The 26,224-nt window shown below is 39.8% G+C and overlaps 2 protein-coding genes across 4 annotated transcripts in view; both read right to left on the bottom strand.

Moving 5' to 3' along the window:
• Window positions 1-26,224, bottom strand: part of MOB1B (MOB kinase activator 1B) — a 376,190-nt gene that overhangs the window by 234,636 nt on the left and 115,330 nt on the right. The gene's annotated exons all lie outside the window — the stretch shown is intronic.
• DCK (deoxycytidine kinase) overlaps window positions 22,739-26,224 on the bottom strand; it is a 37,626-nt gene continuing 34,140 nt past the window's right edge. Inside the window, exon 7 of one of the 3 annotated variants that reach the window (XM_032150542.2) lies at window positions 22,739-24,329. In XM_032150542.2, the coding sequence (XP_032006433.1) occupies window positions 24,303-24,329 (27 nt within the window). In that variant the 3' untranslated portion in view covers window positions 22,739-24,302. Of the gene's footprint in view, window positions 24,330-24,777; window positions 24,916-24,971; window positions 25,098-26,224 lie in introns of those variants that run through there. The other 2 variants (XM_058434026.1, XM_058434030.1) reach the window with 2 other exon arrangements.

Here is a 26,224-nt window from a genome sequence, read left to right on the forward strand (position 1 = left end):
ACCCAGGTATTACCCAGGCGTTACCTGCACTGCTCCACCGAAGATGGCATTCTTTAACTGTCCGAAGAGCCTGAGGTGCTGATGGGGTTTTGCTGGCAGCCTGCAACCATGCCCTTGCAGGAACATCTGAGTAACTGTTTGGGTAAAGATGAGGTATACAGTATTCTGCTTCTCTAATCACTTCTCCAGAGCAGAAATATTGGACTCATGACACTAACCATATTCTTTTACCCAAATAAAAGAAGAGTAATAGGCTTCTAACTTTTACAAGAACAGAAAGAGCAAGGACAATTTCTAAACAGACTTTCAAGATAATTTATAGGTATTAATAGTTATCTATTTAATTTATAGTAATACTAATACAAAGTTCTCTTTGTCACAACCCAAATTCTAGAAAGGGGTGCAAGGATCTTTACGTACCTTGCTTAAAAGCAATAGATAATAACCATAGCCTATTAATCCCATCTATATCCCAAGAGAAAGGTCTCTCGGTGTTAAGAGTATCAAGCATCAAATTCTCCTGAGAGTTTTCCATAACAAATATTTATTATTTTTATAATCTGAAAACAACAAACCCAGGTTTATATTTTAAAATTACCAGACCATTTACATTCACAAAGGAAAAATTATACTTTTCTTAAACATTAATGGAGATACTAAAAATATTTATATTGAGCACCATTCAAAAAATAAAAGTACAGAAAATAAAACTAAAGTAGAATGCTAAGAATCTGGATAGCAATATAATCACCTCTATGTAGTTTCAAACTTACTCAAGGGAAAGAGTAATTCCTAGCAACTTAGCTATTTCTTCACCAGTCCCTGATATGCAGTAGGAGCTCAATGAATATTTGCTGAATAAATAAATTTAACATTAAATGAATTGCCTAATGTTTAATATTTATATCAAAGACATTCTCCCAAGAATCTCAACCACCATTCCAATCCCACTCCCCAGAGGTAACCACAATAAACAGTTTGGTGAATCTCTCTCTGCACATATGCCCTACATACTTTTTAAAAAGAAAGAAATGGGGTCATATTATAACTACTTCCACTTAAAAAATACAGTGGATATCTTACAATAGTTCTAGCTTATTCATTCTTTTTAGTAAATGCACCAACTTACCAATTATCTAGATATTTTCATCAACAAAGACATTGAGTGAAATAATGATACTAATAGTAATGGCTAACATTTATCAGCACTGTTCTACACATCGAAATGGCACAATTTTATAGGTACGTACTATTATTTATGACTCTCTTATAGATAAAAAAAATTGGAATACATTACTTGCCCAAGGTTATAATGACTTGCCCAAGGTTAGACAGTAAGGAGCAGGGCCAGGATTTATAGCCAGCATTCTGGCTTAGGAATCTGTGTTCTTAATTATTACTGCCTCCAAGAAGTTAAAAATATTGAAGATAAATTCTAACAACAATGACGGTTGCTATATACCACATGTAAACATAATAGGACATAATTTTTTAAACTGTACTGGAATCTTCTATGCTTCATAGTGCCTTCAAAGTAACCATACAAAGAAGTTATTTATACTGTATAAGTACTTAGTTTAGAGTCTGCTGTTACTCAGAAACATTTGATTTAGTAAAACACCATGAATTTCTTTCAGATATACTTTATAAATGAACAAGAAACTAGGTCTGACTGCCTCATTGCTTTTTTTAATAACCTGCTTTTTTCAAGTTTGACTACCCATCTTATTCACTATACTTGTCACTAAATGATTTATGGCCATTTAAAAAACCATATCCAGTCACACACACACGAAAAACCTGAACCACATTTTTAGAATATATGACCCAGACTCCAAACTCAGATCCAAGAGTGTTTTGAATAATGGTAGTCTTTGGAATAAACATACAATGTCTGAAAGTAACTATTCTAAAGAGTACATTATTCCACTGGCAGTTTAAGGTCGTTTTGTTTAAAGTTATTTGCCATACTCTACAAGTTTATTTCATTTATGCTATGGTTTTTTAAATGTTTTTGTTCCTTCCAAAACTCATGATGAAACTTAATCCCCGATGCAACAGTGTTGGGAGGTGGGCCTACCAGGAAGTGTTTAGGTAATAAGGGCGGAGCTTCATGGGTTAGAGCCTTACTAAAAGGGGCTGGAGGGAGTGGGTTTGCTCTCTTCCACTCTTCTGCCAGGTGAGGAAGTGTTCCTCCCTTCTAGAGGACATGGAGTTCAAGGCACCATCTTGGAAGTCCTTGACACCAAACCTGCAAATGCCTTTATATTGGCCTTCCCAGCTTCCAAAACAGGGAGGAAATAAATTTCTGTTCTTTATAAATTACCTACTTCTGTGGTATTCTGGTTAAGCAGCACAAAATGGACTAAGTCAATATACCAATCTAGCAACGAGTTCATGTCAACCAACAGCAAAAGAACATGCCATATTGACAATTCGGTTCCCAAGCCAATACTCGCTTTGATAGCTAGTATTGTATAACATATCAAAATAGTGTTGGTGAGCCAAGCAGAGTGTAAATTGTTTTATAACATTAGCCAATTTCCATATTTACTCTTTCAACACAAAGCGATTCTGCTGTCACTGACAGTAACTGCAGTGACAAAACTGCAACTTAAAGAGGTGCTTTACCTTTGGCTAAATCTTAATAAACAGAGGATAACAGTAAAAACAACAGAAAATAGTGTGCGCACATGCACACTCACAAATATATTCAATATTACCAAAGAGGCAGCATTACTACCAACATTTTGAAGTGACACCAAAGAACATTAAAAGGTTTCAGAATATAGGTCTGGCACAGTGGCTCACATATGTAATTCCAGCACTTTGGGAGGCCAAAGCCAGCAGATTACATGAGCCCAGGAGTTCAAGTCCAGCCTGGGCAACATAGTGAAACCCTATCTCTACAGAAAAAAAAAAAAAAAAATAGCCGGGTGTGGTGGCATGCACTTGTAGTCCCAGTTACTCAAGAGGCTGAGGCGGGAGGATTGATTGAGCCTGAGGGTTGAGGCTGCAGTAAGCCATGGTTGCACCACTGCACTCTAGTTTGGGCAACAGAACAAGATGGTGTCTAAAAAAAAAAACAAAAAATCTCAGAACAATAGGTTTCACCTACCTCTGTTACTGAGTCACTTTCTATATCATCTGTCCAAGTTCCTGGTAGTTCCATAGAATAGTAAAAATAGCTATAAGCTTCTGTGTGTACATTATTACTAAGTAAAGGGTAAACGGTCTTGGAAGACAGCCATTAATATTTGGTCTGAGTGAAAATTAAATCATTAAATTTCCTGGAAACCTGTTAAGCATAATTACCTAACCGATTACTATCCCTTAAATACCCAACAATTGATATTCTTCAATCTAATACCAAAAGAAGCAGCTGGGAGTTGTATAGCAGATTTTCTTATAGTAAAGTATTTCTAAAAGTTCTGTAGTTTTCATCGCCTGCATTTAATCCAACAGCTCATTTTATTTTTCCCCCTGAATCTGTACACATAAAATCTCACTCAGTGAAATATTTATTAATCAATAATACTGTTAGTCTGGTAATGCAAGAAACCTCTCATCAGCTACTATTTTTTTCCAACCACTCACCATCAAAATAATGATGCTTAGATTATAGCCAGAGCACAATAAAGAATCAAGTGTATAATGACCTCATGTGGCAAGTGGCTATAATTACTGATTTTTCCCCTGCCAAATTAATATTTTATTTATTTTTTATTATTTTATATATTTAAGGGGCTACAAAGTGATGTTATATGTATCAAATGTGAAATGATCAAATTAATTAACATATTAATCTAATTAACATATCCATCACGTTTTGTGATGAGAATATTTGAAATTTACTCAGTAATTTTGAAATAAACATTATTATTAACTATAGTCACCATGCTATGCAATATATCTCAAAGAATTATTCCTGTTGTCTCACTGAAACTTTGTACTCTTTGATCGACATCTTCTCATCCCCCACCTCCTCAGCCTCTGGTAATCACCGTTCTACCCTCTGCTTCTATGAGTTTGATTGTTTTAGATGCCACATATACGTGAGATTATGTGGTCTTTGTCCTTCTGTGCCTGGGTTATTCCAGATTCAAACATATTGTTGCACACAGGCATGTACCGCCATGCCCGGCTAATTCTTATCTTTTTAGTAGAGATGGTATTTCACCATGTTGGTCAGGCTGGTCTCGAACTCCTGACCTCAGGTGATCCACCTGCCTCGGCCTCCCAAAGTGCTGGGATTACAGGCATGAGCCACCGAGCCTGGCCAGAATTTCCTTCTTTTTAAAGGCTGCATAGTATTCAATTGTGTATATACGCCATGTTTTCTTTACCCAATATTACTTCTTGGCCTTTTGGCTAAGATCAAATGTGAATACTGCTGCAATGAACATGAGAGTGCAGATATCTCTTCAATATAGTGATTTCAAATCCTTTCAATATATACCCAGAAGTGGGATTGCTGGAACAGGTAGTAATTCTTAATTTTTTTATAAAGAAAAAAATTATATTTTATTATATATTTACATATTTTATTTTATATAAGTTCTTTTTTTCTTCAACTTTTAAGTTCTGGGGTACATGTGCAGGATGTGCAGGTTTGTTACGTGGGTAAATGTGTGCCATAGTGGTTTGCTGCACAGATCATCCCATCACCTAGGTATTAAGCCCAGTATCCATTAGCTACTCTTTCTTATGCTCTCCCTTCCGCCACACTCTCTGACAGGCTCCAGTGTATGTTGTTGTACCCATATGTCCATATATTCTCATCATTCAGCTCCCACCTGTAAGTGAGAACATGCAGTGTTTGGTTTTCTGTTCCTGCATTAGTTTGCTAAGGATAATGGCTTCCAATTCCATCCATCCAATTCCATCCATGCCCCTGCAAAGGGCATGATACTTTTTATGGCTGCATAGTATTCCATGGTGTACATGTACCACATTTCTTTATCCAGTCTCATTGATGGGCATTTAGGTAGATTCCATGTCTTTACTATTGTGAATAGTGCTGCGGTGAACATATGTGTGCATGTATCTTTATATCAGAATGATTTATATTCCTTTGGGTATATACCCAGTAATAGGATTGCTGGGTCAAAGGGTATTTCTGCTTTGAGGTCTATGAGGAATCACCACACTGTCTTTCACAGTGGTTGAACTAATTTACATTCCCACCAACAGTGTAAAAGTGTTCATTTTTCTCTGCAACCTCACCAGCATCTGATATTTTTTTACTTTTTAATAACAGCCATTCTGACTGACATGACATGGTATCTCGTTGTTTTGATTTGCATTTCTCTAATGATCAGTGATGTTGAGCTTTTTTTCATGTTTGGATTGTTGGCTTCATATATGTCTTCTTTTGATACGTGTCTGTTCATGTCCTTTGCACACTTTTTAATGAGGTTTTTTCATATAAGTTTCTTTATGTTCCTTGTAGACTGGATATTAGACCTTTGTCAGATGGATAGATTGCAAAAATTTTCTCCCATTGTGTAGGTTGATTGTTCACTCTGATAATAGTTTCTTTTGCTGTGCAGAAGCTCTTTAGTTTAACTAGACTCCATTTGTCAATTTTTGCTTTTGTTGCAATTGCTTTTGGTATTTTCTTCATAAAATTTTGCCCGTGCCTATCTCCTGAATGGTATTGCCTAGATTTTCTACTAGGGTTTTTGTAGTTTGAGGTTTTACATTTAAGTCTTTAATCCATCTTGAAGTTTTCTTTTATTGTTGCATCTCTCCCAGGTTTTGGTATCAGGATGATGCTGGCCTCATAGAATGAGTTAGGGAGGGCTTCCTGTTTTTCAATTTTTTGGAATAGTATCATTAGAAATGGTACCAGCTCTTCTTTGTACCTCTGGTAGAATTCAGCTGTGAATCTGTCTGGTCCTGGTCTTCTTTTGGTGGGTAGGCTATTTATTATTACCTCAATTTCAGAACTTGTTATTGGTATATTGAGGGATTCATTTCCTTCCTGGTTCAGTCTTGGGATGGTGTATGTGTCCAGGGATTTAACCATTTCTTCTAGATTTTCTAGTTTATGTGCACAGAGATGTTTATAGTATTCTCTAATGGTTGGCTGTATTTCTGTGGAGTAAGTGGTGATATCCCCCTTATCATTTCTAATTGTGTTTGATTCTTCTCTCTTTTCTTCTTTATTAGACTAGCTAGCAGTCTATTTTATTAATTTTTTCACAAAAAACACCTCCCGGATTTGTTTATTTTTTTGAAGGGTTTTTCATGTCTTTATCTCCTTCAGTTCAGCTCTGATCTTGGTTATTTCTTGTCTTCTGCTAGCTTTGGAGTTTGTTTGCTCTTGGTTCTCTAGTTCTTTTAGTTGAGATGTTACGTTGGTAACAAGATCTTTCTAGCTTTTTCATGTGGGCATTTCATGCTATAAATTTCCCTCTTAACACTGCTTTAGCCACACCCCAGAAATTCTGGTATGTTGTCCCTTTGTTCTCATTAGTTTCAAATAACTTCTTGATTTCTGCCTTAATTTCATTATTTACCCAAGAGTCATTCAGCAGCAGATTGTTCAATTTCCATGTAGTTGTGTGGTTTTGAGTGAGTTTCTTGAGTTCTAATTTAATTGTGCTGTGGTCTGGGAGACTGTTATGATTTCAGTTCTTTTGCATTTGCTAAGGAGTGTTTTACTTCTGACTGTGTGATCAATTTTGGAGTAAGTGCCATGTGGCGATAAGGATGTATATTCTCGTGAATTTGGGTGGAGAGTTCTGTAGATAGCTATCAGGTCCACTTGATCCAGGTCTGAGTTCAGGTTATGAATATCTTTGTTAATTTTCTTTCTCAATGATCTTTCTAATATTGTCAGTGGGGTGTTAAAGTGTTGTGTGAGACAATTATAGTCTAAGTCTCTCTGTAGGTCTCTGAGAACTTTTATGAATTTGGGTGCTCCTGTATTGGGTGCATATATATTTAGTATCGTTAGCTCGTCTTGTTGAATTGAACCTTTTACCTTTATGTACTGCCCTTGTCTTTTTTGATCTTTGTTGGTTTAAAGTCTGTTTTGTCAGAAACTAGGATTGCAACCTCTGCTTTTTTCTGTTTTCTATTTGCTTGGTAAATTGTCCTCTATCCGTTTATTTTGGGCATATATGTGTCTTTGAACAAGAGATGGGTATCGAAGACAGCATACTGGTAGGTTTGGTTCTTTACCCCGCTTGCCATTCTGTGTCTTTTAATTGGGGCATTAGCCCATTTACATTTAAGGTTAGTGTTGTTATGTATGAATTTGATCCTGTTATCATGATGCTAGCTGGTTATTTTGCAGACTTGTGTACGTGGTTGCTTCATAGTGTCACTGAACTGTGTACTTCAGTGTGTTTTTGTAGTGGCTGGTAATGGTTTTTCCCTTTCCATATTTAGTGCTTCCTTCAAGAGCTCTTGCCAGGCAGGCCTGGTGGTGACAAATTCCCTCAGCATTTGCTTGTCTGAAAAGGATCTCATTTCTCCTTCACTTATGAAGCTTAGTTTGGCCAGATATGAAATTATGGATTGGAAATGCCTTTCTTCAATAATGTTGAGTATTGGCACCCAATCTCTTCCGGCTTGTAGGGTTTCTGCTGAGAGGTCTGCTGTTAGTCTGACGGGTTTCCCTTTGTAGGTGACCTGGCCTTTCTCTATGGCTGCCCTTAACATTTTTTCTTTCCTTTTGACCCTGGAGAATCTGATGATTATGTATCTTAGGGTTGATCTGCTCATGGAGTATCTCACTGGGGTTTTCTGCATTTCCTGAATTTGAATGTTGGCTTGTCTTGCTAGGTTGGGGAAGTTCTCCTATATGATATCCTGAAGTATATTTTACAACTTGGTTCCATTCTCCCCATCTCAAGTACCCCGGTTAGTTGTAGGTTTGGTCTCTTTACATAATGCTATGTTTCTTGGAGGTTTTGTTCATTCCTTTTCATTCTTTTTTCTCTATTCTTCTCTGTCTTATTTTAGAAAGAGTCTTCAAGCTCTAAGATTCTTTCCTCCACTTGGTCTATTCTGCTATTGATACTTGTGATTGCATTGTGAAGGTCTTGTGTTGTGTTTTTCGGCTCCATTGGGTTGGCTATGTTCCTCTCTAAACTGGCTATTCTAGCTATCAACTCTTTTATTGTTTTATCATGATTCCTAGCTTCTTTGCTTTGGGTTACAGCATGCTCCTTTAGCCCAGTGAAATTCATTATTACCCACCTCTGAAGCCTACTTCTGTCAATTCAACCATCTCAGTCTCAGCCTAGTTCCGTGCCCTTGCTGGAGAGGTGTTGTGGTCATTTGGAGAAGAAAAGGCACTCTGGCCTTTTGAGTTTTCAGCATTTTTGCATTGATTCCTTCTCATCTTTGTGGGCTTATCTACCTTCAATCTTTGAGGTTGCTGACATGGTGAATGAGGTTTTTGTGGGGTCTTTGTCATTGTTGTTTTGTGTTTGTTTTTAACAGTCAGCCCACTCTACCATAGGACTGCTGTGGTTTGCTGGGGGGTCCGCTCCAGACCCCAGTTGCCTCATTCTCCCATACCTGGAGGTATCACCAGCGAAGGCTACGAAACAGCAAAGATGACAGCCATCTTCTTTCTCTGGAAGCTCTATCCCAGGGGGTACTGACCTGTTGCCAGCCTGCACGCACCTGTAGGAGATGTCTGGAAACCCCCATTGGGAGATCTCACCCAGTCAGAAGGAATGGGATCAGGGATCTGCCCAAAGAAGCAGTCTGGCTGCTTTTTGGTAGAGCAGTTGTGCTGTATTAAGGGGCACACTTCCTCTTCCAAACTGCCTGCAATCTCCAAAGCTGACAGGCTGGAGTAGCTGAGTCCACCAAACCACAGAGATGACAGCCACCCCTCCTCACAGGAGCTCCATCCCAGGGAGAGATCAGAGCTCTGTCCATAGAACCCTAGCTGGAGTGGCTGAAGCTCCTGCAGGGAGATCCTGCTCAGTAAGGAGAGATGGATCCAAGTGCTGCTTAAAGCAGTCTGGCCACAATCTGGCAAGGCAGCTGTGCTGCATTATGGGGGACCCTTCCTCCCAGACTGTCTGTATTCTCCACAGTCAGCAGGCTAGAGAAGCTAAGTTGATGGAACCGCAGAGATGGCAGCCACCCATTCCCCTGGGAACTTGGACCCATCTCAGGTGGACTTCAACCCACTGCTGTTGGCTGGATGGGATTCCAAGCCAGTGAGTCTTAATTTGTGAGGTGCAGTGGAAGTGGGGCCCACAGAACAACATTGCTTGGCTCCCTAAATTCAGCCTCCCCTTCCCAGGGATATGTACGGATGAATGTCCTGCCTTGCTGGAGATCCCGGGGCTGGAATATGTAAAACTCCTGGGTCTCTATATGTGCCTGAGCAGGTGCTCTGCCAAGATTTCACACAGCTCTGTGTATCAGACCCAAGGCCCTGGTGGCATGGGCTCACGAGGGGATCTCCTTATCCACAGTGATATTGTTTGGTTTTGTGTCCCTGCCCAAATCTCATCTTGAATTATAACCCCCCGTATCAAGGAAGGGACCTGTAATCCCCTCATGTTGAGGGAAAGTGGTTGGATCATGAGGATGGTGGAATCACAAGATCATGCTGTTCTTGTGACAGTGAATGAATTCTCATGAACTCTAATGGTTTTAAAAGTGGTAGTTTTTACCTATGCTCTCACTTCTCCCTCCTGTCACCTGTGGAAAAGGTGCCTGTTTCCCCTTCCACCATGGTGGTAAGCTGTCTGAGGGCTCCCTAGCCAGGAGGAACTGTGAGTCAGTTAAATCTCTTTCCTTTATAAATTATCCAGTCTCAGGGGTATTTCTTTCTTCTTTTTTTTTTTCTTTTTGAGACAGAGTCTCACTCTGTTGCCAGGCTGAAGTAGTGGCCTCATCTTGGCTCACTGCAACCTCCCCTTCCCGGGTTCAAGCGATTCTCCTGCCTCAGCCTCCCAAGTAGCTGGGACTACAGGCATGTGGCACCACACCCAGCTAATTTTTGTATTTTTAGTAGAGACGGGGTTTCATCATGTTAGCTAGGATGGTCTCAATCTCTTGACCTCGTGATCTGCCCACCTTGGCCTCCCAAAGTGCTGGGATTACAGGTGTGAGCCACCGACAGACTAATACATGCAGGCTGCAAAGATTCGTGGGAGAAGTGTGGTTTCCTAAGAGTAGTTGCACAATAACTCACTGCTTCCCTTGGCTGGGAGTGGGGATTCCTTTGGCTCTGTGCCACTCCCAGGTGGGCCATCACCTTCCCCGCCCTCCACTTTTCTTCCTTCTCCATATTGAGTTGTCTAGCAGTCCCAGTGCAAGAACCTGAATATTTCAGTTGAAGGTGCTGAATTCACTCACCCTTCTTCATTCCTCTCCATGAGTGCTGCAGACCACAGTGGCTTCTAATTGGCCATCTTAGATCAATCCCCATCATGTAGTAATTCTATTTTTAGTATTCTGAGGAAATCCCATAATTTTACATAATGGCTGTATTAATTTACATTCCCATCAACCATTTACAAAGGTTCTCCTTTCTCCACATCTTCACCAGCACATAGAGTCTTTCATCTTCTTGATAACAGCCATTCTGACAGGTGTGAGATGATGTGTCAGTGTGGTTCTAATTTCCATTTCCCTAATGATAAATGATGTTGAACAATTTTTCATATATATATATATCTGTTGGCCATTTGTGTGCCTTCTTTGGAGAAATGTCTGCTCAGGTTCTTTGGCCATGTTTTAATCAGATTGCTTTCTTTTTATTGTTTGAGTTTCTCATATATTTTGGATATTAACACTCCCTCATTAGATGTATTAGTATAAACTGCAACTATTTTCTCCCAATCTGTAGGTTGTCTCTTCATTCAGTTGTTTCCTTTGCTGTGCTGAAGCTTTTTAGTTTGATGTAATCACATGAGTCTATCTTTGCTCTTCCTGTCTGAGCTTTTGGGGTCAAATCCAAAAAATCATTGCTCAGAACAATGTCATGGAGATTTCCCTATGTTTTCTTCTTGGAGTTTTATAGTTTCAGGCCTTAAGTTTAAGTCTTTAATCCATTTTGGGTTGATTTTTATATATAGTATAAGATGAGTCCAATTTCATTCTCCTGCATGTGGAAATCCATTTTTCCCAACACCTTTATTTAAAAGACTACTCTTTTCACATTGTGTTTCTTGGCACCTTTTTTTTTTTTTGAGACTGAGTCCTGCTCTTTTGCCCAGGCTGGAGTGCAGTGGTGTGATCTTGGCTCACTGCAGCCTCCACCTCCTGGATTCAAGCAATTCTCCTGCTGCAGCCTCCCGAGTATCTGGGATTACAGGCATGTGCCACCACAATCAGCTAACTTTTGTAATTTTAGTAAAGACAGGGTTTCACCATGTTGCCCAGGCTCGCTGGCCTCAAGTGATCTGCCCGCCTCAGGCTCCCAATGTGCTGGGATTCCAGGTGCGAGCCACTGCACCTGGCCTTCACACCATTTTTTAATAACAAATATGGTTATATATTAATCCAAATATACTTAAAAATCACCTTAAACATCAGTGGTTTAAACACACCAATTAAAAGACAGGGGTTGTCAGAGTGGATAAAAAACAAGACGCAACTGTATGTTGTGTCCAGTATTATCACTGGAGATTTTAATACCCCTCTATCAGTATTAGACAGACAGATCCAGCAAGCAAAAAAATTCAGTAAGGACACAGTTGAATTCAACAACACCATCAATCAACTGGATATAATTAACACTTACAGATTACTTCATCCAACAGCAGCACAGTACACATTCTTCTCAAGCTCATATAAAACATTCCCCAGGATAGACTACATTCTGCACCACAAAGCATACCTTAACGCATTTAAAAGAATAGAAATCATACACTGTTTGCTCTCAGACTACAAGGAAATTAAACTAGAAATCAACTACAGAAAGATGGCTGGAAAGTCCCAATTACTTGAAAATTAACACATTTCTAGATAACACATGGGTTAAAAAACTCTCAAGAGGCTGGGCGCAGTGGCTCATGCCTGTAATCCTAGCACTTTGGGAGGCCAAGATGGGTGGATCGCTTGAAGTCAGGAGTTCAAAACCAGCCTGACCAACATGATGAAACCCCGTCTCTACTAAAAATACAAAAAATTAGTGGGTGTGGTGGTGCACACCTGTAATCCCAGCTACTCGGGAGGCCAAGGCAGGAGAATCAGTTGAACCCAGGAGGCAGAGGTTGCAGTGAGCCAAGATCATGCCACTGCACTCCAGCCTGGGCAACAGAACGAGACTGTCTCAAAACAAACAAACAAAAACAACTCTCAAGAGACATTTTAAAATATTTTGAAGTAAATAAAAATAAATTTTAAAATAGGATGTAGTGAAAGCAGTACTCAGACTGCAATTTATAGCATTGAATGTGTATATTAGAAAATAAGATCTAAAATCAATAATCTTTGTTTTTACCACAGGAAATAAGAACAGAACAAATTAAATCCAAAATAAACATAAGAAAAGGAATAATCAAAATTAGAGCACAAATCAGAAATAGAAAATAGGAAATCAATAGAGAAAAATCAGTCACACAAAAAGGTAGGTCTTTGAAAAGATCAGTAACAATTGCTAAGCCTTAGCCAGACTAAGAAAAACAGAAGACACAAATTACTAACATCAAAAATGAAAAGGGGCCAGGCGTGGTGGCTCACATCTGTAATCCCAGCACTTTGGGAGGCCAAGGCAGGTGGATCACTTGAGGTCAGGAGTTCAAAACTAGCCTGGCCAACATGGCAAAACCCTACCTCTACTAAAAATACAAAAATTAGCCAGGCATGGTGGCGGGTACCTGTAATCGTAGCTCCTCAGGAGGCTGAGACAGGAGAATCATTTGAACCCAGGAGGCAGAGGTTGCAGTGAGCCGAGATCATACCACTGCGCTCCAGCATGGGTGACAGAGCAAGACTCCATCTCAAAAAAAAAAGCAAGAGGGGACACAACTACAGCTCCCATAGACATTAAAAAGTTAATAAAGGAATATTATAAACAACTCTAGGCCCATAAATTTAATAAACAAAGTGGAAGAATCAACTCCTTAAAAAGCACAATCTGCCAAAACTCACAGAAGAAATAGGCAATCTGAATGTCTGTATCTTTTAAAGAAATTGGATCAATAATTAACAACCTTCCAAAACAGAAGTCAATAGGCCCATATGGTTGTGTTGGTTAATTCTGCTAAATATTTAAGGAAGAAACTACACCAATTCCTACAAGCAGAATATTTCCTGACCCATTCTATGCAGCCAGCATTATCCCAATACCAAACCAAAGACATTACAAGAAAACTACAGACCAACAGCTTTTATGAACATAAATGCAAAAATCCTCAGTAATATATTAGCAAATTGAATCCAACAATATATAGAAAGAATTATACAGTATTATCAAGTGGAATTTATCCTAGGTATGTGCACTAGTTCATTCTCTTGCTGCTATAAAGAACTGCCACAGGCTGGACATGGTGGCACACATCTGTAGTCTTAGCACTTTGGGAGGCCAAGTCTGGTGGATCACTTGAGGTAAGGAGTTTGAGACCAGCCTGACTAACATGGTGAAAACCCAGCTCTACTAAATACAAAAAATTAGCCAGGTGTGGTGGCGCATGCCCGTAATCCTAGCTAGTTGGGAGGCTGAGCAGGAGGCAGATTCATGACTGAGATTGCATCATTGCACCACCTGGCAAAAACTAAATCACTTAGAACTGCCAGAAAATGGGTAATTTATAACAGAAAGAGGTTTAATTGACTTATAGTTCAGCACGACCAGTGAGGCCTCAGGAAACTAATCACTGCAGAAGGGAAAGTAAACATGTTCTTCTTCACATGGTGGCAGGGAGAAGAAAAATGAGTGCCCAGTGAAGGGGAAGCCCCTTATAAAACCGTCAGATCTCACGAAAACTAACTCACTATCACGAGGACAGGATGGGGAAAACTGCCCCCATGATTCAATTGTCTCCACCCAGCCCCTCCCACAACACATAGGGATTATAGAAACTACAATTCAAGATGAGATTTGCGTGGAAACACAGCCAAATCATATCAGTACGCAAGCCTGGCTTAACATTCAAAAATCAATTAATGTAATCCATCACAATAGCAGGCTAAAGAAAAAAATCAAAATCACACTGATACTGAAAAAGCATTAACAAAATCAAAAAATAATTCAAGATAAAAACTCAGCAAACTAGGAATAGAGGGGCAATTTCCTCACCTTGAAAAGAACATCTACCAAAAGCCTACAGCTAACATTATATTAATGGTGAGGAACCCAAAATTTTACCACTAAGATTAGAAAGAAGGCAAGGATGTCTACTCTCACCACTGCTCTTCAGCATCATACTGGAAGTTCTAGCTAATGTAATAAGACAAGAAAAGGAAATAAAAGGTATACAGATTGGACAGGAAGAAACATATACAATTCTCTCCCTTCATAGATGACATAATAGTCTACGAGAAAATCTGAAATAATCACAAAAAATCTCCTGAAACTAATAAGTGATAATAGCGAAGTGGCAGGATACAAAGTTAATTTCCAACATCAATTGCTTTCCTATAAACCAGCAATAAAGAGGTAGATTTTGAAATATAAAACATTACCATTTACATTACCACTCCTAAAAATGAAATACTTAGCTGTAACTCTTACAACACATGTACAAGATCTATATGAAGTAAACTATGAAACTTTGATGAAAGATGACAACTAAATGGAGAGATGTTCTGTGTTCATAAATAGGAATAATCAACATTGTCAGGATGTTCAGTTCTCCATAACTTGATCTACAAATTCAACACAATCTCAACCAATCCCATGAAGTTATTTTGTAGACATTGACAAACTGATTCTGAAGTTTACATGGAAAGGGCCAGGCATGGTGGCTCATGCCTGTAATCCCAACACTTTGGGAGGATTGCTTGCGCTCAGGAGTTTGAGACCAGCCTGGGTAACATAGTGAGATCCCATCTCTACAAAAAAAAATTAAAATTATCTGGGCATAGTGGCATGTGCCTATAGACCCAGCTACTCGAGAGGATGGGGTGGGAGGATCGCTTGAACCCATGAATTCAAGGCTTCAATGAGCTGTGATGGCATCACTGCACTCCAGCCTAGGAGACAGGGTGAGAACCCATCTCAAAAAAATAATAAAAAATAAAAATTAGGTTTATATGGAAAGGCAGAGGACTCAGAATGGCCAACTCAATGTTAAAGAAGAACAAAGTTGGAGGACTGACTATCTGACTTCAAGATTTATTATAAAGCAACAATAATGAAGACAGTGTGGTATTGGCAAAAGAACTGGTAAATAGGCCAATGGAACAGAGTAGAAAGCTCAGAAATAGACTTACATAGTCAACTGAGCTTCAACAAAGGAGCAAAAGTAATACAATGGAGAGAAGACAATCTTTTCAACAAAGATGGTTGAATGGTCAACCATCTTTGTAGACATTCACATGCAAAGAAATAAACCTAGACACAGACTTACACCCTTCATAAAAAATTAACTCAAAATAGATAATAGACCTAAATTTAAAATGCAAAACTATAAAATTCCTAGAAGATAACTAGATGACCTTGGGCAAAACAATGACTTTTTAGCTACAACATCAAAGGCACTATCCATGAAAGAAATAACTGATAAAACTGGACTTCATTAAAATAAAACACTTGTGCTCTATGAAAGACAATGCCAATGGAGTAAGACAAGTCACAGACTGGGAAAAAAATACTTCCAAAAGACAAGAAAAAGGACTGTCATCCAAAACATACAAAGAACTCATAACTCAACAATAAGAAAATGAGCCCCAAAACACAAACAGAACCTCGCCAAAGAAGATATACAGATGGTAAGTAAGTATGGGAAAAGATGTTCAACATCATGTCATTAGGGAATCAAAATTAAAACAAGATACCACTACAGATCTACAAGAGTGACCAAACTCCAAAACAATAACACCACCAAATGCTGAAGTGGGTGTGAAACAATGGGTACTCTTTCATTGCTGGTGGGAATACAAAATGGCGCATATCCACTTTCAAATACCATTTGACAATTTCTTATAAAATTGAATATATTCTTACCATGCAATCCTGCAGCTGCTCTCCTTGATATTTACCCAAAGAAGTTGAAAACTTAGTCCACACAAAAACCTGCACATGGATGTTTATAGGAGCTTTATTCATAATTGCCAAATCCTCAGAACAATCAAAACATCCTGCAGTAGGTTAGTTGGGTAAACTGTTTTACATCAGATGATGGAATATTATTCAGCACTAAAAATAAATGAGTGATAAAGCCATGAAAAGACATGGAGGAAACTTAAAAATATATATTACTAAGTGAAAAGTGAATGAAGCCAATATGAAAAGGCTACATACTATATGATTCCAAGTATATGACATTCTAGAAAATGCACAACTATGAATATTGTAAAATGATTACTTGGCAGGGATGATGGGGATGAACAGGCAGAACAGGGGATTTTTAGGGCAGTAAAAACAATGGCAGATAAATATACATTTGTCTAAACACACTGAATGTGTAACACCAAGAATGAACCCTAACGTAAACCATGGGCTTTGGGTAATATGTTGATGTAGGTTCATTAATTGCAACAAAATGTACCAAGTATGGAGGGAAATGCTGATAGTAGGGATGGCTCTGGAAGGCAAAGGGGGAACAGTGAATATATGAGATGCTTTACTTTCTGCTCAATTTTGCTATGAACCTAAAACTGCTCTTAAAAAATAAAGATATTTTTTAATGTTTTATTTTGTGTGTGTTTGTGTGTGAGCAACAAGGCTGTTTATTTCACCTGGGTGCAGGCAGGCTGAGTCCGAAAAGAGAGTAAGCAAAGGGTGGTGGGATTATCATTAGTTCTTATAGGTTTGGGATAGGCATACAAAGTACCTTCTTAAGGTCAGGGTAGGGGGGTAGAATATTACAAAGTACCTTCTTGAGGGCAGGGGAGAATATATCATATCAGTTAGGGTGGGGCAGGGAACAAATCACAATTGTGGAATATCATCAGTTAAGCCTATTTTCACTTCTTTTGTGGATCTTCAGTTGCTTCAGGCCAACTGGATGTGTACATGTAGATCACAGGTGATATGATGGCTTAGCTTGGGTTCAGAGGCCTGACATTCCAGTCTTCATATATTAATAAGAAAAACAAAACAAAATAGTGGTGAAGTGTTGGGGCAGTGAAAATTTTCAGGGGGTGGTATGGAGAGATAATGGGCGACGTTTCTCAGGGCTGCTTCTAGCGGGATCGGGGCAGTGTGGGAACCTAGAGTGGGAAAGATTAAACTGAAGAAAGATTTTTGGGTAAGGGGTGATATTGTGGGGTTGTTAGAAGGAGCATTTGTCGTATAGAATGATTGGTGATGGCCTAGATGCGGTTTTGTATGAATTGCGAAAGTAAAAGGAAGACACATGGTCCAAATAAGAGAAGGAGAAAAACAGGTATTAAAGGACTAAGAATTGGGAGGACCCAGGACATCGAATTAGAGAGTGCCCAAGGGGGTTCAGCATAATTATTTGCTTGGTTGGTGAGTTTTTGGGCTCTATCCTTGAGTTTTTTTATGTTGTCATATACCAGGCCAGATTGATTTAGGTAAAAACAACACTCTTTATTTAAAAATATACAGAGTCCTCCTTTTTCAGCAGTGAATAAATTGAGGACTCGGCGATTTTGGAGGAAAGAGAAATGCAAAGCCAGCAATTGTTTGTTAAAGAAGGATTAGAAATGGCTAGGAGAGAGTGAGTGAGATTGATAGTGTGGTGGAGATAGCTGAGGAGAGGTAGAGGGTGGCATAAGAATGGGAACGAGAATAAGAGTATAAAAGTAAAGAATAGGACTTGATCAGGGTGAAAGTGTTGGAGTGTGTCCTGTCAGCAAAGATCATCTATCCACTCCAAGAGGGAGTCAAGAGTGGAGGATTGGGGATAGATATTCACGATGGAAAGGAAATGAGAGGTTTTAAGAGGCGGGATAATGGCTTGTAACCTACATAGAAGAGGTTATGAAATGATGACAGAATAGAATGGGCCTGTGAGGCTGGAAGGAGATATTTTCCTTTGTCCAAGAACCATTTGCCTTGTGTGGGAAGAGACTCACAGGTGGAAACTTCAGTAGGAGAGTAAATAGGAGTGACCAATGAAAAGGAGAAAAACTGGCCATGAGGGACAGAAGTTGGAAAGCTAGCTGCTTCTTTAGCTACCTTATCAGCATAAGCGTTGCCCTGAGTGATGGGATCTGATGCCTTTTGATGGCCCTTGCAGTGAATGACCCCAGCTTCCTTTGGAAGTAAAGTGGCTTTGAGAAGAGTTTTTATTAAAGAGGCATTAATGATGGAGGACCCTTGCATGGTGAGGAAATTTCTTTCTGCCCATGTAACAGCATGGTGGTGCAGGATATGGAAGGCATATTTACAGTCAGTATAAATATTGATGCATAGCCCCTTTGCAAGAGTGAGGTCCCGAGTTAAAGCAATGAGTTGAGCTTGCTGAGAGGTAGTGGAGGGGGCAGAGCGGTAGCCTCAATGATAGATGTGGAAGATACTATAGCATAGCCTGCCTTTGCTGGTGAGTGGCGATTAGGCCTGATGGAACTGCCATCAGTAAACCAGGTGTGATCAGGGTGAGGGACAGGAAAGAAGGAAACATAGGGAAATGGAGTGAATGCCAGGTGTATCAGAGAGATACAGTCATGGGGGTCAGGTGTGGTATCAGGAATAATGTAGGAGGCTGGATTGACGTCCAGGCCAGGAAAAATGTAATTGTGGGAGATTCAACAAAGAGTGAGTATAGCTGAAGGAGCTAGGGGGCGGAAAGTATATGCGTCAAGTGTGAGGAGGAAAATAGATTTTGAAAGTTATGGGAACTGTAGAGAGTAAGTGGAGCACAGCTTGTGATTTTGAGGGCCTCTAAAAGTATTAAAGCAGTGGCAGCCACTGCACGCAGACATGAGGGCTAGGCTAAAACAGTAAGGTCAAGTTGTCTGGACAGAAAGACTACAGGGCACGGTCCCGGCTCTTGTGTTAAGAACTCCGACCACACAGCCCTGCACTTCAGCTGTGTGTAATGAAAAGGGTTGGGATAAGTTAGGGAGAGCTACCGTGGGAGTAGCTTCTAGGGCTGTTTTTAAGGAGTGGTGAAAGGATTTAGGATCTATGGGGTCAGCTAGGTTTATCTAGAATAGAATAATGGGTTGTGGAGGGAGGTACTGAGGATAGGACAGTATATGGGTTTGGCACCATGGGGTGGATAGGCAAGACAATTGGTGATAAAGCACTGATCCTGAACTAACCTGTAAGACTTGTCCGGTTTTTGGACAGGTAAAATGGGGGAATTGTAAGGAGAGTTTATAGGCTCTAAAAGGCCATGCTGAAACAGGCGGGTGATAAGAGGCTTTAATCCTTTTAAAGCATGCTGTGGGATGGGATACTGGCATTGAGCGGGGTAAGGGTGATTAGGTTTTAATGGGATGGTAAGGGGTGCATCATCTGTCACCAAGGAGGGAGTAGGGGTGTCCCGTACTTGTGGATTAAGGTGGGGAGATACAAAGGGAGGATGCGAAGGAGGCTTTGAACTGGGGGAAAAGGTGGCAATGAGGTGTGGCTGCAGCCCAGGAATAGTCAGGGAAGCAGACAATTTAGTTAAAATGTCTCGATCTAATAAGAGAGCTGGGCAGGTGGGGATAACTAAAAAGGAGTGCATAAAAGAATGTTGTCCAAGTTGGCATCAGAGTTGGGGAGTTTTAAGAGGCTTAGAAGCCTGGACGTCAATACCCACGACAGTTATGGAGGCAAGGGAACCAGGCCCTTGAAAAGAAGGTAATGTGGAGTGGGTAGCCTCCATATTGATTAAGAAGGGGACGGACTTACCCTCCACTGTAAGAGTTACCCAAAGCATCTGTGATGGTCCAGGAGGCTTCCAAGGCGATCAGGCAACATCAGTCTTCAGCCACTAGGCCGAGGAGATCTGGGAAGCAGTCGGCCAAGGAACATTGGGTTTGGGCTCCAGGGGCTTTAGGAGCGGCAGTGATGTGAGTCGGACAGTCGGACCTCCAGTGGGGGCCCGCACAGGCAGGACATGGCTTAGGAGGAATCTTGGGCTGCGGGCATTCTGAGGCCCAGGGGCCAGGCTTTTGGCATTTGAAGCAAGGTCCACAAGGATGTTTTGAAGGAGCCCCTGGGAGCTGTGGCTTGGATGTTCTGAAGTTCTTGTATGCTGGAAACATGGTTGTGGGTTGTCTTATAGCGGAGGCAAGTAGCTGTAACTCAGAAACACGTTGCTGTCTGGCTACCTCCTCTCTATTATGGTACACCTTGAAGGTGAGGTTAATTCCTGTTGTGGGGTTTGACGGCCAGATTCCAATTTTTGAAGTTTTTTTCTAATGTCAGGAGCTGACTGGGTGATAAAATGCATATTGAGAATAAGAAGGCCTTCCTCTGGGGTCTAGGACAGTAAAGTATCTAAGGGTTGTTGCCAAAAGGGCCATGAACTGGGCTGGGTTTTTATATTTGATGAAAAAGAGCCTAAATCCTGACTGATTTGGGAGAGGTCGGATAAAGAAAAAAGGAGCATTAACCTTGACTATGCATTTAACTCCAGCCACCTCTTTAAGAGGAAATTGTTGGGCAGGTGGGGAAGGGCTATAGTCGCAGAAGGAAACTAAGCCACACCGGGTGTGAGGAGGGAAGGTGATAGAAAGATTATAGGGTGGGGGAGCAGAGGCTGAGGAAGAATTGGGACCTGGCACGGCCTGGCGAGGAGCAGCCAGGTGAGAAGGGGAGAGGTCAGATGAGTCCGTAGAAAAGGATTCAAAGGACTCAGAGCTTGGTGTGGAGACTGAAGGAACAGACAGGAGAGAAAGAAGAAAGATTTGGGATGAGTCGCATTGGGAGCAGAGACTAGGGAGGGACCAATGTGTAAAAGAATGCCTAGACGTCAGGCACCTCAGACCATTTGCCCATTTTTCAACAAAAATTATCTAGATCTTGTAGGATAGACAAATCGAAAGTGCCATTCTCCAGCCACTTGGAACTACTGTCGAGCTTGTATTGGGGCCAAGTGGTATTGCAGAAGAAAATAAGGCGTTTAAGTTTTAGGTCAGGTGTAAGTTGAAGAGCTTTTAAGTTCTTGAGAACACAGGCTAAGGGAGAAGGGGGAATGGGGGGCGGAAGGTTGCCCATAGTGAAGCAGATAAGTTTAAAGAGAAAGGTAGAGACACGGAGAAGGGGGTGGGCAAGCAGCCCTGGGCTGCAATGTGGGTAAGCAGCCAAAGCAGACGTCCCCGCAACTGACTTGCCACCAAGGGAATGTGGGTGAATGACCAAGGCAGGCTTCCCTGCAGTGATCAGACACCAATGAAATGTGCGTGAATAATCAGTCAGGCGTCCCCACAGTGATTAAACACCAAGGGAAGACTGTCTTCCTGAGTCCGTGACCAGCACCGGAGTTTTTGGGTCCACGGATAAAATGTGTCTCCTTTGTCTCCACTAGAGAGGAAAAACAACTGGAATTGGAAGGACAGGGAGATTGAAGGGTAGCGAGAGAGGCTGGAGAAGAGAGTGAAAAGACCGCTTACCCGATTTGAAATTGGTGAGATGTTCCTTGGGCTGGTTGGTCTGAGGACCCAAGGTGGTAGGTGGATCTCTTCACAGAGTGAGGGTAAGGACAGGGGACTGGTCTCCCGAAGGAGTCCCTCTGACCCGGGTCTTTGGCACCAAATGTCTCTCGCGTCCGTGTGAAAAGACCATCAAACAGGCTTTGTGTGAGCAACAAGGCTATTTCATCTGGGTGCAGGTGGGCTGAGTCCAAAAAGAGAGTCAGCCAAAGATGCTTTAAAGTTTATGAATTAAAATAAGACATAAAACTGGTAAAATCCAAATTAGGTCTGTAGTTTAGTTAATAGTAGTACACCAAAGTTAATTGTTTTGATAAAATATTATTGTTAAAGTGTTATCATTGGGAAGTAACTGAGTGACAGGTAAACAGGAACTCTGTAATATTCTTTCAACTTTTATGAGTCTAAAGCTATTTCAAAAAAAGCTTTTAGCACAGGGCACAGTGGCTCGTGCCTGTAATCCCAGCACTTTGGGAGGCCAAGGCAGGATGATTACTTGAGCCCAGGAGTTTGAGACCAGACTGGACAATACCCCATATATAGAAAAAATAATTTTAAAAAATTAGCCATCATGGTGGTGAAAGCCCTGTAGTCCCAGCTACTTAAGGGGCTGAGGCAGTGCTGCTTGAGCCCAGGAGTTTAAGATTACAGTAAACTATAATTGAGCCACTGTACTCCGGCCTAGGAAACAGAACAAGACCCTCTCTCAAAAAAAAAAAAAAAAAATTAGAACAGGTAAGTTAGTCAAATGAAGAAGGCTATTATTTACCAGAATTTATATACACCTTAATGTTGCAACGTATCTAGCATTTTTCTAAGGCAATAACATCTATATCTCTATTTTAGAAACATTTTACAACTCTGTTCTTTAACATATGACAGACTTAAGTTCTAGGTGGCTGTATAAGTTTCAAGTTTTAGGCATAGCAGAAGAGAAAATTCTGGATGAGAAAAATAAGTCTTGTATTATCAATTACCTTTCTAGGAGAGCAAACTATAAAGAGCAATATATAAATTCTAATGGACGACAAGATACAGGTAATAGATCCAAGAGATAATCCAGACCACCATTAGGCTCAATTCTCTTATGACCACCACACTGAGACAACTTTTGAGTCATGACAAATAAATAATAAATTTTTATTAGTGTCTTTTCAATTCTACAAATTTTAAAAGTCAATATACATTTTTAAAGGTTACTAAAAATCACTGAAATATGTCTCCACTTAAAATGGAATCAATTTACACAATTTTCACCTTTAATATTCATAATTTATTTAAAAGTAGAATAAATTTTAATTCTAAAATGATTATTACATCTTTTTAGAACTGAAACTACATTTCAGTGAGTGTAGCTCCACTGTAGTTCATAAGGTTTATACTTAACAAATATTTAATTAAGTAAATTAATTTATACCAAACAAAAACAAACTAAAAAAATGCATACGTATAATGAGACAGTTTATGTATGGTAATTACGGATTTGAAATTAGGTCCCCTTTGCAAAGATCAGTGCATCTGGACTGGTTAATCCACTAAATTATCATCTTTGAATAAAGAAACCAAAAACAAAAATGACTTAGAAAGAAAAATAGTAGTTTCAAAGTGAAAATGACTCTTCCCCTTATTTTAAAATACATAAAATTTTCTAAAATGTAAAATGGAAAGGTTTAATACACAGGAAAAACACTGCACACCTTAACTAAACAAACTAGAAAGAAAATATATTTATATACAGAACTAAGATGAATCCATGCATTATTTTTACAAATATTCACATAGATGATTTAGAGATAAGTAGTTAAGTGTGTCTCATTCATTAATGGATGCTTTCTAGCCTCTGTCTTCATTAACTTTATTTCCTATTCAACAAAAAATAATGCTTTCAGGATATATTACACATAGAGCAATATCATTTTTATCAGTAATTTGTCTGAAAAAGAGAAAAACTTAAAGCAGAACCCTACAAAGCAAAGCAAACTGCAAAGCAAAGAGTAATCACAATGTCTGCAAAATAGAAATGTGTGACTTTAACTTTATAGCAGGCTGCCTAATTAATCCAGACAGTAGAGAAAGCAGACTGAGGCAGGAAGTAAGAGGTGGGACTAAACTGTTAAGAAGATAATAATTTAAAATAAAACTTTAGAATCCTTATTCTAGGGATTCCTTTAATTCCACTTTGCAACTTTTAATAGGTACACTAATTTACACAGGACACACTACCATTTACTATGTAACATTAAAGCTTTCAATTTAAGAAACTGGTCACCAATGAGGTGAGAGGCACCAGGGAAAAAAGCCAACCTGCTGAGGAAGACAAAAGAGGGGAATGACAGAAGGAAGCTGGATCTTTTATAATGTAGTTTAGCCGCAATGCTGATACTGGAACCATCTACCTCTACATTTCCTGCTATAAGAAATAATGTCTTTGTCTTTAAATGTTTTTTTAAAAAAAAAAAAACAAAAGAAAAGAAAAGAAACTGGTCAAAAAGTTTTGCATAAGATTCATTTTAAAAATCTTTTTTCCTTAAAACAAAAATGGTTAAAAACTTGAGTTTTCTAAAGAAACTTATATTGATATGAAGCTACGAAGATACCCAAAGCTGAAGTATCTGGAACCATCTGGCTGCCTGTAGTCTTCAGCAAGATCACAAAGTACTCAAAAATTCTTTGACCTGAGGAAAGGAAGAAAAAAAAATCAGTATAATTCCTTGACTAATTTGAGGTATCTAATATTCATCTTCATTTAAAAGTATATAATAGTTGAAGACCCCAGCTGTATAAGTAACTATCACAATGCCATTGCATTTACTTTCCAAAGAAATATTGTTAAGGCCGGGCACAGTGGCTCATGCCTGTAATTCTAGCATTTTGGGAGGCCGAGGTGGGCAGATCACTTAAGGTCAGGAGTTTCAGACCAGCCTGGCCAGCATGGTGAAACCCTCCGTCTCTACTAAAAACACAAAAATAGGCCAGGCGCGGTGGCTCATGCTTGTAATCCCAGCATTTTGGGAGGCCAAGGCGGGTGGATCACCTGAGGTCAGGAGTTCAAGACCAGCCTGATCAACATGGAGAAATCCCTTCTCTACTAAAAATACAAAATTAGCCGGGCATAGTGGCACATGCCTGTAATCCCAGCTAGTAGGGAGGCCGAGGCAGGAGAATCGCTTGAACCTGGGAGGCGGAGGTTGCAGTGAGCCGAGATTGCGCCGAGCCGAGATCGCGCCATCGCACTCCAGCCTGCGCAACAAGAGTGAAACTCTGTCTCAAAAAAAAAAAAAAAAGAAAAAAAGAAAAAATTAGCTAGGCATGGAGGCGTGCACTTGTAATCCCACCTACTCGGGAGGCTGAGGCAGAACTGGTTGAACCTGGGAGGCGGGGGTTGCGGTGAGCCGAGATCGCGCCATCGTACTCCAGCCTGGGCAACAAGAGCGAAACTCCGTCTCAAAAAAAAAAAAAAAAAATTAGCTAGGCATGGAGGCGTGCACTTGTAATCCCACCTACTCAGGAGGCTGAGGCAGAACTGGTTGAACCTCGGAGGTGGAGATGGCAGTGAGCCAAGATTGTAACACTGCACTCCAGCCCGGGCGACGGAGCAAGACTGTCTCGAGAAAAAAAAAAAAAAAAAAAGAAAGAAAGAAATATTGTTAAATACTTCAGTAGTAAAAGATGAATGACCTAAAAGGTGATTGTAGGAGTTATTTATTGCTCTGTCGCCCAGGCTGAGTACAGTGGTACAATCAAAGCTCACTGCAGCCTTGAACTCCTGGCTAGGTGCACACCATCGTGTCTGGCTAGTTTTTGTTTGTTTTTTATAGAGATGAGGTCTCACTATGTTGCCCAGGCTGGTCAGGAACTCCTGGGCTCAAGCAGTCTTCCCACCTCAGCCTCCCAAAGTGCTGGGATTACAGGTGTGAGCCACTGCATCTATCAATCTGAGATAGATAAAGTTCTAAAATAGCTGTAACACCAATTTTATAATCTCTTTATTTAAATATCATAGACCACTGACATATGCAGCTTTAACACTGATAACATTAATAAGCACAATAGTTCAAGCAACTTTGAAGATCAAACATGTAGTAGATTTGTCATGTTTCTGAAGCACATATGTGAATCACATACTTTGCAATGTCAGCGTGTGGAGAAAATCATATAAGGAATCAGTGAACCTAGCCTACTGACCATAACGTAAGAATATGCTTGTTCTCTACATATTCTAGGCTACTCAATAATTCTCAAGAGACAAAGATTATCGCCTTGTAAAAATACCTTAAAAAGAAAGTCAACTGCTAGCATTATTAATAAAAGTAAAGATAATAATGTGAAATGATTCTTAGTCAAAACGAAGTGTTAGATAAAATTAAAAAGTGATTTACAAAGTCAGTTAAATTGATGGTTGGCTGTTAATACTTAATGCTGACTTAATTTCATTTAATAGTATTATAAGTGAATTTATCCTATATTTTTAACATCATTAGTACTATGAAGAGGTCATTGGAATTTTCCAGGTAAGCTTTAGTTCATATCATGGGAAAAACAACTACATGTATATGCTACAGTAGTTACA

Source organism: Hylobates moloch, unplaced genomic scaffold (assembly GCF_009828535.3).
Source record: "Hylobates moloch isolate HMO894 unplaced genomic scaffold, HMol_V3 SCAFFOLD_2, whole genome shotgun sequence".
Taxonomy (NCBI): Eukaryota; Metazoa; Chordata; class Mammalia; order Primates; family Hylobatidae; genus Hylobates; species Hylobates moloch.